Below are 16,963 nucleotides of genomic sequence, written 5' to 3'. Positions count from 1 at the left end.
ATGTCCTTAAGGATGTTCCCCATCTGTGGAGACTGCATGAGGGTCAAACATTTGTCAAAAAAACTATCCTTGCAAGTGGGCTGGGTGCGATCCAGCACCAGCTGTGGTTGAGTAAAGGCATGCTGTCTGCTCCCATCTTGCGAGTACATGCCCTCATGATACCGTGACTGACCCGTGAATGTCAGATAACGTGCTACATGTGCCTGGAGTCATAGAACACCAATCTGCCCTGGCCGTAGGCTCACGCCTTTGCGGTTCACCATGTTGGCAGGCTTCTGTACTGGGCGCCATCTTGTACGGGAACACCGCCATTAAGTCCGTACCTACCGGACGTGCAACTATGGACAATGTGGCCCTTGGCTCAGCCTGCACGCCTGGACGCATCAGCTCTGCCCCACCTAGCAACTCAGGCGTGGGGGCCTGGTAGGCAATTGGCCCTCGGCCATGTGGCCGGTAGTGCTGTCTGCGCCGTGTATAGGCACCACACTCAGGCGTGTGCCTAGTAGCAGAGCTAAACCTCTCGGGATGTGTCCCGGTGCCAGAAATGGTAGGGCCTTTAGACATCTCGGCCATTAAGACAGTAGCTACAAGAGCCTAAGTGTCCTTGCTGCTGGAGCGAGGGTCCGACTAACCCCTCCCATCAGGTTTCCCCGGGAAGGAGTCGGCTCGGATGGGTGCTTTTCACAAAGAGTACACTTACCTTCTTGGTCTTCCTGCATACGTATTCCTTAATACTCTGCAGCGGAGTCCTGGAGAACAACTCTCTCCACCTTGCAAGCCGATTTGAGGGACTGGGGTGTGCGATCGTTGCATGCTGAGAAGCCTTCCCAGCCATGGTCTTCCCCAAGGCACAGGAAGCAGAGCAAGTGCAATTCCGAGGTGGGAAAGGAAACATTGCATGACTGGCACCTGCTGAAGCCAGCCACGGTCGACGAGCGCTAGGGACGAACAAGGGCACCGGTGGACAGTGTTACTGAATACCTGAAAAACAAAAGATTTGGGAAAGCACATAAAATTATGAGGCTTGAGGCCTCACCCAGGAGCGCTGGTGAAAGCGATCCGTTCCCATGGATGCGGAAAAGAGGCTTTAGGTGTGGCGGCGGGGTTATGGGAGCACATGCCCCACAGGGCCGCGCGCGTTTACATTTAAAGGGAAAGTAATTTTTCTGGTGAAAAAAGGTTCCGTTCCTGTCCCTAGCGAGGGATGCCCCCATACAGGATGGAGGAAAGGGGATGGGATGTAGGAATGCGAGTGATCATCCCTTCCTGTGCAGAATTGCAACAGCATTATTTTGCAGAGACCTATCCTATGGCTTTCCAAGCGTTTATCAATCACGTAACTCGCTGAAGAACATGGAACCTTACAGGCTAGACTTCTTCGGTTATCTCATAATCCAGCTGAAAAACTCTTAAATTCAGTAGACAAAAAACAGTAACATTTTAACCTACCTTTACAAGGTTTGTCCTTGTAGCAATCAGATATCTTGGTAGAATAGCCAACAGCTGGGCGTCGTTGGATAATTCTTTATGATTGAATAGGGATCTCCAGGTGCTCTGTGTTTGGGAACTCAAGTACTACAAAAATAGAAAAACATCATAAGCAGATGCACAATGGCATGAGTATACAGAAAATGCTCCCTTCAGAATTAAAAATGCTCCCTTCAGAATTAAAAAGATATCAGTTTACTTCTCAACTTTAAAATGTGTGTAGTACTAACAAACTTTGTGCATCTTTCACTGCCCTGATAGCAACGCTCCATAAAAACATCAATGCAGCTCATTCTCCCTGTGCAGCGTTTTCTGACCACCTACATGTCTCACCTATAACAGGTTTCTCCAGAATGGGTAACCTTTCCAGAACCGTACAGAAGCTCTTAAATACTCCCAAGTAATCATTAGGTAGAGAATGAATGTGTGCAAAATAAAGAAGTTAGAATGACCATACAAAACCTTAAAAACACATAGTTACTTAGCTACAAAATAGGGTGCTCTTCGTACCCTAGAGCCACAGCTCCAAAATACAAATCTCTTCAGAAGGCAACAAGTCTTTAGGAGTCTAAAGTTGGCAAAGCTAACAGACCGCTTGTAGGGGGTTTTGCCCTAAAATCTCAAGTAAAAAAAAAAAAAAAAAAAAACGACCTTTGTATGGTAGATTTGATCGGATTTCAGCTGTACGGAAATTACATACAGCTGAACATTTCGATCAAATCTACCATACGGTACCATTGTAGCAAACAAAGGGAGCGGAGGGCGTTCCTCCGCACACTTCTTCGCTACAGTGGCACCAGGGTTTACAGGGGTGTCCCCCACTTTCTGTACAATAAAGTTGTAAAATAAAATGTTTTAAAAACAAGAAGGACCCTGCGGCACCGGTTCCCATCCACGCAAGTGAGGGGAACCGGCGTTGCAGGGAGATGGGGAAGTCGGCGGCACATAACAAGGTGTGCCGCCAACAGGTAGGTAGGGGGGCTTGAGGAGGATCGGGTTAGGGGGATGCGCCTGAAGGAGAAGAACAAGTTCCTCCCTTACCGTAATTTTCTTTCTATGGATTCTTCTCCCGCAGATTCCCCATCTTGATAAATATCCCTCCACAGCTCTGCTGCTCTGGTTTTCCCCACAGGGGGCGTAGTGGACCTCAACTCAACGGTCGATGAACTATCGGTCTTGCGTGGTGGTCGATCGTCAGCTCCGGAAGTTACATAAGGCGCCATACAAATACCACGTCAATACGCCCCATGCCTCAGTTCCTCCCTAATTTTCCCAGCTCAAACGCTGCATAGGAAAATGGGAGGCTAACCAGCCTTAAATTTGGCAACTATGAAATAGAAACCAGAGTTTAAAAACATTCCAATTAGAATAAAAAAATGTTTTACAATTGAGATGAGCACCCCAAAGCCATCGCAATCATACTACATGGAATCAGAAGCTAAGGGCCACAACACTGAGTAGGGATGGCTGGGTGGGGTGATGAGGAATCTGTGGGAGAAGAATCCATAGAATTAACATTACGTGATGGTAATTTCTCCTTTTGTGGATTGCTTTTCTCCCGCAGGCTCCTCAGCTTGACAGACTCCGCAAGCAGTAAGGCAAAGGAGGAGGGCAGAAAGGATCACACAAGCAGGTTCTGCAGAACCACTCTGCCAAAAAGTGAATTAGCCCCACGTGCAACGTCCAGAGCATAATGTTTCGTGAAAGTATGTAAAGAGGACCACATGGCAGAATGGCAAATGTCCCGAATAGGGACCCCCACTCTGAAGGGCTGAGGAAGCAGAGACTTCGTCTGGTGGAATGGGCCCCCGATAACCGGTGGGATCTCTTTTCCCGCCCACTGGTAGCACTCAGTGATGCATAAAATGATCCAGCATGGGATGGTCTGTTTGGTAATCGCAAGACTGTGAAAGAGGGTGGGCGATGAACAACTGGTCTGTCTTCCTGAACTCTGCTGTGCAGGCAACATAAAAGCTGAGGACTCTTAGGATTGAGAAAGTGAAACCGTTGTTCTTCCTTATAAGGGTGGAGTCGGAGGGAAGAACACTGGCAAGTCAATAGACTGCAAGACATGAAATTCCGAAACAACCTTCGAGAGAAACCCTGGTCAGACATTAAGAGAAACTGCTTGAAAAAATGCAAAAAGGGGCACTTGCAGCCTGAGGCCTGCAGCTCACCAACGCTCCTGGGTGATGTGATGGCTATCAAAAAGGCTGATTTAAGGGACAGCAGCCTAAGTGGACAAAAATGAAAAGGCTCAAATGGAGCCACCATCAGAAAGGTGAGAACCAGGTTAAGGACCCGATCCAGAAAAACAAAGGGAGTTGGGCAGGAATTTGTTGAGCAGGCCTTTCAGCAATTGGGCCAAGACGGTATGGTAAAAAAGGAACCCTAATCCGAGGACCAATTGAAAACCGATTGGGCTGACAAATACCCCTGGTCTGTCGCAGCCTGAAGGCCTGAAGAGGCTAGTGACAGCAGGAACTCCAACACCACACCTCAAATGTTCTCCAGCTGCACACACACAGATAACAGACTGTTTGCGTGCAGCCAGCAACACCAAGTATTTCCTCGGAAAGGTCCAGGTCAGCATGCCTCATCCGCTCAAGAGCCATGCATGACGGTTGAGGGGTTGGGTGCAGTATCAGACACTCCGACTGGGTGAGATCATCCGGCAGCCGATGCAACCGGTGAGGCTGACGAATAGACAGATCCAAGAGGTCGGAGTACCACGTGCTCTTCGCCCAATCTGGGGCGATCGCGATCATGGTCGTTCAAAACCTCTTCAACCTCCTGAGAATCAACGGAATGGCACGGATCAGAGGGAACGCGTAACGGAGAGCGCAGGTCAGAGCTACCAGAATCACGTTCTCCAGTGCACTGTTCGCGGGAATTCTTTCGAGCAAAAATGATAAGTGACTCACCGTAGTGACTAACGTACTCCTAGTCCTTAGTCCACTTTCCTCCATACTGCATGGGCATCCCTCGCTAGTGACAGGAAACTGAATCTTATTCACCAGAAGAAATGTTCTTGCCCTTTAAATTTAGATGCGCGCGGGTGTGGCCCTGGGAGCATGCGCTCCCCTGACTCCATCCCTGGGCGCCACTCTCCAGTCCCCTTTGACGCGTCGACAATAATACAATTGCCTAATTACGAGGGAGGATGTTGGGACATGGGAAAGGGACTATGGACTATGAGTATGTTAGTCACTACGGTGAGTAACTTATAATTTACTCCTACATCCCGTCCCCTTTCCTTCTTCAAAACTGCCTGGCAAAACGCTACGGCCGACCTGGCGCTGGCATCCAAGTAGTAGTGCTTGCAAAAGGCAGATGGGGAAGCCCAAGTAGCCGCTTTGCTGATCGTCTGCCATGGGACGGGTCTTTGGAAAGCCACAGCCGTGATCTTGACCCAGATGGCATATTTGCGGGCAGAGACCTGTGCTGCCCCAGTACGCGTGCTTGACGGCCATCACCATCCACCTTGCTATGGAAGCCTTGGAGGCTTGACAGCTTGGTTTTGACCCGCAACAGTGATGAACAAGGCATCCGATTTACAGAAGCTTTTCATCCAATACAGGTAAAATCTTAGCAGACACCTGACATCCAGACAGTGCAGTACCTTGATCGGGAGAATTCTCAGAAATGCGCTCATTACCTCCATGAGACCCCCAGCAACTTTGCTGGATTTTGAGGACTTGATTTTTTTTTTTACCTGGAGAGAGTGTGACCCTTTTTCCCCCACTTTCTCATGTATTTTATTGTGATTTTTGAACACTGTTTCTTTTGGTTGTGGAGTCTGACAAACTCCATAAGCATCATCTTTTACATAGTGTCACACAGCACCTTCAGTGCGGTGGCACAGGGAAGTCTTTCAGATTACCCAAATGTTTAAATACCTTCTCTTGGATAAACTACTGTTTCCAAGAGCAGTAAATTGACTTTACTAGTGTCTTTAAATTCATAGACCCATCACACACTATCTTCCTATAAAGTGCTGGCGGGGTTACCTAGTATCCCCTGTGTCTACAAACTCATGTAGCAGTCAAATTCTACCCTTTCCTATCGAAATGGATGGTGGCAGTGGTTTTACAACAAACTACCATGATTTTTCCTGACCACGAACACCGGTAGCTAAAAATCGCAGGAGCCATGTTTTTCAAGATGGCACCTTAAGATACCTGGTTTAAACGGGTTCCCGGTCTTTTTTCACCATTTGGAAAGGTCCTTCTAGGGTTTGTCTCTGCGTGCCAAACCAGGTTTGATCCCTTTGTTTCTATGCCTTTAGCAGACTTCAGGACTGAAGACCACCTCTGACGTCTGAGTGTCTGGGGTGGGCAGGAAGTGAGGGAGGTGGCAGAAACTCCCTGTGCTTAGTCTCCTAGGAAACCCAAATGCACTCTGGCACGATTGGCTGGCTGACTGTCCGGCAAGGACAGCCACCCTACAGGTGAGTGGCAGCTAGGCTGGAATGAAAGGGAGAAAACTGTTTAAGAGGCGAGTCTTTGGGACTGGAAAGCAGTCGACCACTGGAACGAAAGAACCGAAGAAGAGCTGGAAGAGGATGGCTGCTGCAACTCCTGGACCGGTGGTTTGTAGGGTGAAGCCCGGCTGCAGGTCCGAATCACCAAACTCACATCGACAGAGAAGCCCTTCAAGGACAACTTCTTCCTTGGAGTTGGAGGGACCAATCCACTCGTAAGCCAACTGGATACCATTCTCTGAGCTGGTTAGGTTTAACCAGGGAGAAGGACACCAGCTTGTGTGCTTGACTACAGCTACACTGAGTGACCCAATTTTGTCTGCATTTTCCGATGATCCTGTGCAGTGCAGGCGTCCCCCAACGTCCTCCTCTTGTCCCCACGACTGAGGCTCAGGAACAGTGAGATCTGCAGGGACTGCCAGGAACCAACGTCTTCAGCTGCATCTTTTCTTCATATTAAGGTACTGTGCCAACCCGATTGAGAGAACGCCTCTCTTGCAGTGAAAGTTTGTGGAACTTTCCCAACTTGCAGGCCTAATCAGCTTGTGACCCAACATATGATTCTTTTTCGTACAAACTACTTCTGAGAACATTGGCAAATACTTTACCATTTACTACAATAACTGCTCTTTCCTATCCAAGACACTAGCCCATTGACTTTGGCCTAGGCCTACTGAACTGAATCGAGTCCTCTAGTGAACTGAAACTATTTGCACTGCCTAAGAAAGGATTTGTGCTCTATTCTATTAACTTGTGCCTTTTTACTCCAATTTAAAGTAACTAAAATGCCATTTTGCTCCTATTTCAGGGGAGCTTAATTTACTTAGAAACGTACTGGTTTTGTATTGAAGTATATTTGTGTATAATAAGTTGCCTCCTTGTAGTGAATGTTTTCTAAATGACTGTGTAAAAAAATGTATAAGTGTTTTACCAAGAAACCTTGAGTGTAAGTGTCTACTTGAACCACTGTGATTTTAAGACCTCTATGTAACATCCTTGTACTGCTCACATTCCCTCTTGAGATAAGCCTGGCTGCTCAGCTCGCTACCACAAACTGTAGTACAGACTTATACCAAAGGTAGGTTTTGCATACACTTGTAGCCCTAATTGTGTGGTGGTCCCAGAAGGTACTGCATGCAATTCTGCCTAACAGAGGGAGACAAAGGGCATGGGGTCTGCCCGAAGGAAGCCAAAGGCTCAGCTATGGCCTGATTGAGCAGCATGTGTTCAAAATCCAGACCCTCACCCAGGATGTCTGTCAGGTCATACCCCATGATGGGGAATGGGGGACGACATGAAGTCGAATGTGTGTCAACCACATTCTCTACCAATGTCCTGAATTTGACATGAGTGAGTGCGTGCAGAGTTGTTTAAGTTGCATCTCAAGATCTGGTGATGTGTCCAACCCACTGGCATCTTAAAGGCCTTGAGGCAGTGCCATCAAGTTGTCTGTCCTAAAAAAATAGTCAACGCCGTCGGAACCCACAAAGATGGGGGTCGACCTCTTCACATTCCTCAGCTTGATCAGCGCTGAAAATTGACCTCATTTAGTCGAAAAACCCTGTCTGCGACAGCGTTCGTAGAGTGCTGACGTTGATTTTCGACATCAAAGGCTCATCTTTTGGCTCCACAGGTCTGGAGGCCGAGGGCTCAGCTTGCAGCGAGCCCTTGAGGACGAAGGGTTAGAGATCGGCTGCAGTAGCTCTGACAGGCGATGAGCGCCGTGGGAGTCTTCATGAGGGCGATTTCCAAGGCCACAGAGCGTGAAAGCTCAGTCGGCACCCAAGGCGTCGACATTTTGGCAAGCGTTGGGTCGAGGGTACCAAGTGCTTCTTTTGCTGCCAAGGCCTGCCTATCAGGGGTGGGAGCCGCGGCAAAAAGCCACCGGTTGACGAAACATTTCAAGCATTTATTTTTTAAACAAATCCCACTCTGAGTGGTCAGTCCCTTAGAGGAAGATTCTGATTGCCGCAGATGGTGTCATTACTTCTTCTATGAGGAAGAGGACGAGGAATGGCTTCTGTAGTGGGACCTCTAGTTTTCTTGCAGTGTCAGCTCTCGTCAGGACGAGTGGGCTCCTCAGTCTCGGCCTCAGATGAGCAAACAAAAGACCATGCCAGAGACCTCTGCGACGGTCATCCAAGGGCCAGTTTACTGTGTTTCGCAGGGTTTTGGGTTGCATCTTGGCGCACCACGCGCGGGCCTCCCTGTCATGAGTGGAACCTAGACACCACAAACAGACGTCACTGACATTTTTGGTGAAGACATTGTCGAGGTAAATCGAAACAAATGTACTGAAAAACGTTGAGTGAAACTTGAGCAAGTTCCCAATGCAGCGTGCGATAGTGTGGAAAACAGGAACAAAGTCGTGGTGACTTTGTATTTGTATAGCGCCTGCCATCACTTTCGGAGCAGACGATAGACCACTGCATGAGACGGATCGATCGATGGCCGAGTCGGGGTCCACCACGCCCCCTGTGGGAAAAAGTTATTTATCAAGATGAGGAATCTGTGGGAGAAAAGCAATCCATTGAAATCATGCGTGATTTCACTGCTGCGTGCATTTCGAATTCAGCATTTTCAAATTCGAATGTCTGCGCTGCAGTAAAATCGCGTAGATCCTTGTAGGGGCCTCAAATTTAGAAAACAATTAGACCGCAAGATGGCCGCTGAGCTGGGAGCACCGTGAATGCTGCTCCTCTGACCCTCGGGATCATAACGAGGACAAATTAGCAGCCCACAGCCCTCCCCAGGCAAAAAAAAAAAAAAAAAAACACTGCAACCCCCAATCGGGAATAACAAAACGGGACAAGCAGCTCCGAAAGCCCAGCAGCAAAAATAAAGCAACGTGGGACTAGCGGAGCAGACAACGTTGGACTGGCAGAGCAGAGCTACAAAGAAGTCAGCGAGAAACCGGAGCGAGAACCAGAAGGCGTACCTAGGAGAGGGGAAGCCAGGAAAACGAGGACCAGTGGGGAAAAGGCACACCAGTGCAGAATAGGCATACGTCTTACCCTAATCCCCGTCCCCGCCCAGCTCCCGGAGCCCCCCCGAGCGAGAGACGGTAGGAGCAGGCATACTGCAGAGGAGGGGACTCTCCCTTGGTGAAGGCAGAGGGCCTTGCAGCTGGGATCGAAGTGGGAGAGCAGTCGGGCGGAGGCGGGAACGGCAGCAGAAGACCAAGCAGAGTGACAGAGCCAAGTGTGCAGAGGCTGACAAAGGAAGCAGGCTTCGAGTCATGAGGACGAGCCCGGCACTGGAGAGTTCTGAAGCCAGCGGGAGAGGGCAAGTAAGGAGGCGCGTGGGGAAGGGACTAGGGGAAGAGCGCTTGAGAAGGAGGAAAGGGTAGTGCTCCCCCCCACTAAATTCCCCCCCCCCCCAGCAGAACCAAGAAGCCCGGGAAGACTTGGGGAAGAACTCGCTCCAGACACAGGAGAGTGAAGGCAGCCCACTTGCTCAACGTTACTGGGCTAGTGCAAGGGGGCCCAGAACAGGCCAGGAGGGATGCACATGCTGAGCTGGTGAGCCAGCAAATCCAACACAAGATAAGGGGTGCGGACACACAGATCAAAGGGGCACAGGGACCCACAGTGCTTGCGCGTGGCAGAAGAGCGCAGACCCAAACCAGACTGGGGGAAACCTGAGAAAAGGAGCCCAGGACAGCATAGCGCCAGCAAGACGCAGATCCCTAAGGGGGTGGCGGGAGGGGAACACTCAAAAGGCTCAGCAAAACCACAGAACGAATTAACCCCGAGCCCGGGAATTGAGCCAGTATGTCAAAGGGGAAGGACCCCTCTTCCACAGCCATGGGAGCCGAGAAGCTCCAGGACTCTGACATAGGATGTGCAGCCACAAGGCAGAGACCCCCCCAGCAAGAGGAAGCAGAGGGTGAGCAGGCAGGAAAATATGACCCTTCAACGCAGGGGGTGATGTGGTAACCACAGGGCTATTGACACAAACGAAAGGGCGATCCAGGACTTGCCCGACAATGTGAAATAGGTAGACACTCTCCTGGGCTGACTAGCCACAGCGACTGAACCTCGAACTCCAGGCGGAGGACCAAGAAAACAGATCTAGAAGATCTAACATACAAATTAATCCCTACCAGAAGAGGTGTCAGACAAAGAATTGAGAGAGGCGGTCTCTAGTATCTTCGCCAACCTACTGGACGCCGAAGGTCAGGAAGAGGGCCGCACTGACAGAGTGCAGAGGGTCGGGCCCAGGAGAACGGAGCCCAGAGCCAGACCAAGGGATGTGTTGGTGGTGATCGACGACTACCTCACCAAGGAAATAATCTTGCAGGCAGCCAGGAAAGTTATTCAAGTAACGTACAATGGGTCCGAGATTCTCTTGTTCCAAGACCTTGCGCAGGTGACGCTGATAAGGAGGAGGATGGCCCCAATAGTGGGGGCACTGAGGACATCAAATATAGATGGACTTTCCCATTCAGAATGATCTTCGAGTGGCAAGGGAAGCAAGGAGGATAGAAATCTTTGAGGAAGGAGTGAGATTACTGGGCATCGAAAAAGCAGTACTCAGCCCGAGTGGGCGGGCAAGCAAGGTCCAGGATGTGCCAAAGAGCTGGTAATGGTCGTCTGTCAGGGGGGGGGGATTTGTGCAGGGGTTCGGATGCGTGAGGCCCTAAACATAACACGATGGTCCAACCAGAGGGATGACGGCGAGGGAGAGAGGCTTAAAATTGTCTCCATAAATATAAACAGCATAAAGTCCTCAATGAAAAGGGGAAAACTGGAAAGATACTTAAATTGGGAGAAACCAGAAATGTTAATCCTTCAGGAGACGCACGTCCAGCGTCAGGACAGGGACCGGGTGCGTATAGAGGGATTTTGTCAGATAAACCAGGGGAATGATAATGCTAAAAGAGGTGGAGTGTTGCTAACCCTCTGGAATAACAGATTTAGTAATTGAGGGGATGGCGAAGGACCCCCCTGGGGAGGTATATATAGCATTGAACCTGAAGGCACAGGGTGAAAGTTACACTATAGCCACGGTATATGCCCCGGACCAAGGCCAAGACCACTACCTTCAGGGGACCCTGAATAGACTGGAGAAATTCGCAAAGGGTCCGATCATACTAACCGGGGACTTCAATATTGCATGGTACCCGAGAAAGAACAGAAGCAGAAGGATGCATGGCGCACAGGGGGGACCTTTAAAGGAGCTAGTGGCGAAAACGGAACAGCTCGGGGTGGTGGATGTATGGAGAGAGAGAGTGTGAGACAGAGGGATACAACTTCTACTCGCACATGCACGGCTCCTCGTCTAGGATAGACTACGCCTGGGTGTCACAGGCTTTGCTAGACCAGGTCTCTGGGATGGACGTGGGTCCCATGGCGCTCTCGGACCACGCACCTATATCACTGTTGACCAGAAGGAAAGGGGGACCCCCGGGAATATGGGCGTGGCGATACCCTGCCCAGTTATAGAAAGATCGAATTGCAGGGGAGGAAATCACGGGCATAAAGGAATATTTTGGGGACAACAAGGAAGGGGACACCTCACAACAGATAAGGTGGGACACATTCAATGCAACCATCAGGGGGAATATCAGAGCTCAGGACGAATGGGGATAGTTAGATGCGACACACAGAGCAGGAGTTAGAAGAAAGGCTAAAATAGGTAACGGCACGAATGAGGGTGGGAGCAAGCGGACATACCAAGAGAATATAGGGACATGCGGGGACATCTGGAGATGATCCAGGCCCGGGCAGTAGAGAGGTCCCTACTGGCTCTTTAACAGCGGTATTACGTCAAAGCAAACGGGGCAGGCAGGTTATTGGCGAGGATGTTGATAAAGGAGGAAAAGGCTAAGACCATCCTCCGGATACGACAGAAGGGGGGCGGTGAGCACAAATACGGACGATATAATCAGGGAATTCTTGAAAATGTTATCTTCACTGTACACCTCAGAGGGGGCATCAGCGGACAAGCTGGAGAAGTACATAGCAAATAGAAGACCCCTCACACACATCGCCGCTCAGGAGAGGAGGGAACTTGAGCAGGCAAAAAGGGAAGAGGTGGCGAGGAGGGCCATTTCTCTACCTGTGAACAAATCCCCAGGCCCAGACGGGTTTCCCACAGAATTTTAGCAGACTTTTAAGGAGTCTTTGATACCACATATGGTAGCCCTCTATAATGCAATTGGGAGTTTAGAAGCCATTACCCCATCGATGGAGGAATCAAAAGTAGTTCTGTTCCCTAAACAGGGCAAGGATCCCTTGGCTTGCAGCTCCTATAGACCAATAGCCCTTATCAACGTGGACGCCAAGATATACACCAAAATCTTGGTGACCCCCCCCCCCCCCCCCTTAGAAAATATTCTTCCCAGGCTGATCTGCCCGGACCAATCAGGATTTATTAAAGGGAGGCAGATGAGTGACAACACTAGGAGGGTTGTCCACCACAGATGAAGCAAATAGGAAGCGATCACCGGCCTTGCTGATAGCCCTAGATGCCGAAAAGTCATTCGGCAGGGTCGAATGGCAATTTCAGTTTTTCATTCTGCAGAAGATGGGGTTTGGGACAAGGTTTATCTCTAGAATTAATTACACGGGGAACAAAACAGGGATTCTCGCTATCACATATCCAATACGCAATCTAGTTGGAGCCACCACTAGATGCATTCAGGGCACAAAGCGAGATAAAGGGAATCATTTACGGGGGCACCGAGCACAAAGTAGCTGCTTTTGCGGATGACACTCCTAATTATACAGGAACTGACAGATCTCTTGGAGCCTTCGAGGGGGATTTAAAGGAATTTGGGGCAGTTGCAGGCCTGAAAATTAACACCCATAAATCAGAAATATTAAACTTGACTACTCTGTTGAAGGGGGAAATGGCGCTTAGAAAGGGCCATCCATATAGATGGGTGCAAAAGGGTTTTAAGTACCTGGGGGTATACCTCACTAAGACCGTGGATGCAATGGCAGAAGCCAACTACCCACCACCCCGGGAGAACATTAGAAACAACTTAGTAGACTGGGGAACACTTAACGCTACCTGGATAGGCAGAATCAACGTGCTTAAAATGGTGGTGCTACCCCGGCTACTATACCGCTTTACAATACTTCCGATACAGGTCCCCCGGACCTTTTTCGAGCCCTACAAAAATACGCAGGGAGGTTTGTGTGGAACCAGAAGAAACCCAGAGTGGGAAGGCAATTTATGATGTTGCCCAGAAACAGGGGGCAGGGGGTCTGGGACTACCCGACTTCTAGGTTTACTACTTGGTGCACAGGCGAGTATCTTGAGGCATTGGTTAAGGGACGACCAGGGAAAATTGTGGAGGGCAATGGACGAAGAGGCAGTAAGGGGTAATTTAATGGAGGTCCAATGGAAACCTAAGATAGACAGTCCGGCAGCCATGCACAGGTGCAGCGGAGTGGGGAGGCATGGAATGAGCTGGTGGAGAAAGCCCGATTTACAACATTCCCATCCCTGTGCACACCCATATTTGACAACCCACAGTTCTCGCTGGGGATGGGAGACGGAGGCTTTCAGTCTTGGAAAGCAGGAGGGTGCCACAAAACTCACGACATGTTTGAGGGAGAGGAAATTAAATCCTTTAGTCAATGCAAGGATGACTTTGGGATGAGGGAAGGGGAAAGGTTCAGGTATGTCCAAATAAAGCATTGGGTGATGCAGGCCCCAGTGAGGAGAGGAGCGACAAGGGCCTTGACCCAATTCGAAAAGTACCCAAACGACTGAAACCGGAAACACTCATATCATGGGGGCCAAATACTCGCATGCAAAGCAGGGGGAGGTGCCGGGGGCAAGGATATATATGGATAGGTGGGAGAAATCAACAGGCCAGGAGATAGAGGCGGAATGGCTTAAACTCTGGCGCGTATCCCCAAGCTGGCCAGATCCCTGCAAACACAGAAAATGTGGGTGAAGCTGATGTGCAATGGCAACGGACACCAGAGAGGCACCACCAGAGGTATGCCTCACTCTGAAGGATGTGCTGGAGGGAATGTGGAGGGGTGGGAACCTGGTACCACATCTGGTGGGAATGGGCAAAAAATGAGAAGTTCTGGGACATGGTTTATGGTTCAATTGAGGTTTCCCTGGGGATTAAAGTCAAGGGGAACAGAGGCCTGGTTTTGCTAGGAATGAGGTCACTGCTGGAGGAGCTACACACTAAAGCTGAATGGAAACTATATGTGTTAATGTTGCTGGCAGGGGGACTCACCTTGGTGCAAAAATGGAAGTCAAAAGCCCCCCCCCCCTCACAAGCGGGTGGGTAAGATGTGGAACTTTGCGGCATGCGAATGGGTGACCTACTTACTACAAGGAGACCACCATCAGGGTTTCCTGGCGGATTGGTCAAGGTTGATGGGATACCTTCAGCAAGGCGCAAGAATAGCTTGGTGTCCGAGGAGAATGAGACTACTGAATCTAATCTATAGGCTCAAGGGGTACCTTTAGGGGCTCATGAATTGGAACGGTGAAGAGATCATGGAAGGCGCGGGTGAGTTGACAGGAATGGACGGACATCAGGTTGAAGCTGTGAAGAGGGGCCGAACCCGGGGGTGGGGCGTGGACGGGGGAATTGTTAATGTTTTGTATTATCTGTTCAAATTAATAAAAACCTATGTTAAAAAAAAATCTAAAACAATTGTAGGAAGGTTCTTTAGCAGACCCTCTCCCAATTGAACCACCTTCAGAGGAGCCCAGGGTAGGATCCTTACCAGTGATCCACGTATCAAGGTCAGGCAAGGTAGAGGTAGGGTAAGGACACTACGGCAGTTACATCCTTCAGAGGTAGTGGCAATAGAAATAGGTATGCTTACTCACCCCCCCTTTACTCCGACTCACCCAGGGACCACCGGAGTGGTTAATGAAATTGCTAGGTCCTCTTTTCTAGTGCCTTGGTTCTGTTGAAAGAAATCCCAGGGTATCTGATGCCAAGGTCACTTTTGGCATTTGGTTTTGGATCCATCTAGTCTGTGGTTCTGTGCTCTGATGGATCACATCCAGACACTGGCCAGCTGCCACATCTACTGCCCTGCAGAACAAACTACTTAACCTCTCGGCAATGTTCCGCCCACAGATTCCTCATCTAAGACATCTCCCATCTAGCGCAGCTGCTCATCAAAAACTAATCCTCCACCAGGGGTGCAGCGAGCTCTGCCAACACCTCTAGCACCAGACAAGACGATGGGGTCAGTATATATTGGGGCACTGTGTCCCCGTGGCCTTATTCAACTTTTGTTCTCCTAGCACTGACACAGAGGGACCACAAAACCAATGTGTACTAGCTATCTGCCAAGTTGGGCCGGTTGGGAGGGCATTGAGGAATCCAGGGAAGGAACATCCAACAGAGAAAATTATTTAAAGATTCCTTCCACTCACAGATTCCTATAGCAGTACTTTCATCTGCACGAGGGATGAGATTAAGAGCCTGGGAATCTAATATTGCAAATGTAAGCAGCAATGTCCTCGTAGCCGCCAGGGACTCCACGTCACAGACCGAGGTGGCAGCCAGTCCTCTGGTTGAATGAACCAGGAGACTTTAGGCACTTCCTTACCAGCCAGATTGTAGCATACCGATGTGCAGAGGATAATCCACCTTGACGGGGTCTGTTTGTTCACAGCTCTGCCAGCACGGGCAACAGCATAACCTGCAAAAAGCTGGTAATTTTTCCTCTCTCGTACTGCACCCAGCCCAGTAGAATGAATTGTTCCTCTGGCTTGGAAGGATGAGGCAGAGGAAAAAAAAGACAGGAAAATTAATCGTGTGAAAGAGATGGAAATCCAAGATGACTTTTGGGAGGGACGAAGGCCTCGCTTTCGAGGTTCAACTGATATTGCCATGAGCTCACTCACATGCCGAACGGAAGCGATGACGAACAACTAAAAATCACCTTAAGGGTCAGTAATCTCAAAAAACAAGAATGCAGGTGCTCAAAAGGAACACCCACAAGAAACTAACAAAAAAACGTAATCGCATGCTGGAGCAATAAACTGGCACGAGGAAAACAGACTATACAATCCCTGCTAAAAATTGCATTACTGTGGGGACCGTGAAAAACAAGCCCTCGTCTGGGGTTCCCTTGAAAACTGAAATGACAGCAAGGTAACTCTTAACAGTGTTAATCTGCAGATCCATCCGAACCAAAGAAAGTAAGAAATCCAGAATGTAGGATGTGGAACAGGTAAAGGGGTCCAGGTCCTTCTCCAAGCATCAAGTCGGAAATGTACGCCACCAGCAGTCAAATAGATTTGGTGGCAGGCCTCCTCGCTGAGAGGAGCAAGCCCAGGACGCCCTGTGACAACTCCCACTCCTTATACTTCAACATTTAAGAAGTCCGGCATGAAGCTTCAGGATGTTGTCAGAGCAAACATCCTTTCTGGGAAATGCACCAAACACATTCTCCAATGACCAGAACCATAGCCGCGTTTCTGCACTGCACATAGGCAAGGACCAACCCCCCCACAATCCAGTTTGAGATAATGCATAGTCGCCATGTTGTCCATCAGCACCAGCACAGTCTTGCCCTGTACCGAAGGAATGAAGGCTACCTGGGCTAGCCAGATCGCTCTCAATTCCAGCAAACTGAAGAATTCTCTGCATTCTGGGTGAGACCACAAGTTGCTCACTGTCGGGTCTTGTAAGTGAGCACCACAGCCTTTCAACACGTTGTCTCTTTGGGAACATCATACCAGATCTTGAGATACTTTTGTCAAGACCTGTAGAAGGTATAGGGACATCCCTGAAATTGAGACCACTGACAACTGAGAAGCCCTAAAGTGATCCCATGTACACCCACACCTCTGGCACTATAAGAATGCATATGGCCATAAGATACAGCAAGCGCAAGAAGGCCAAGGCGGGAACCCTACGATTGTAGGACATTAACAATCTTGGAGAGGTTTGCTACTCAGGAAGGCCCTGCCTAGGCGAGTGTCCAAGACCCCTCAGATAAAGTGGAAGGACCGAGATGGCGAAACGCGATACTTCTTGAAGTT

The 16,963-nt window shown here is 49.5% G+C and overlaps 1 protein-coding gene across 5 annotated transcripts in view; it reads right to left on the bottom strand.

The window, feature by feature from the left end:
- The window catches only part of LOC138468321 (exportin-5-like), a 2,334,215-nt gene that overhangs the window by 1,796,451 nt on the left and 520,801 nt on the right, over positions 1-16,963 (bottom strand). For all 5 annotated transcript variants that reach the window (XM_069608827.1, XM_069608826.1, XM_069608825.1 and 2 more), the window contains exon 11: positions 1,450-1,575. In XM_069608827.1, the coding sequence (XP_069464928.1) occupies positions 1,450-1,575 (126 nt within the window). The remainder of the gene's footprint in view (positions 1-1,449; positions 1,576-16,963) is intronic.

The sequence above is a fragment of the Ambystoma mexicanum genome, chromosome 4q (assembly GCF_040938575.1).
Source record: "Ambystoma mexicanum isolate Mex_15411 chromosome 4q, UKY_AmexF1_1, whole genome shotgun sequence".
Classification (NCBI taxonomy): domain Eukaryota; kingdom Metazoa; phylum Chordata; class Amphibia; order Caudata; family Ambystomatidae; genus Ambystoma; species Ambystoma mexicanum.
This window is presented reverse-complemented; position numbering and strand designations above follow the sequence as displayed.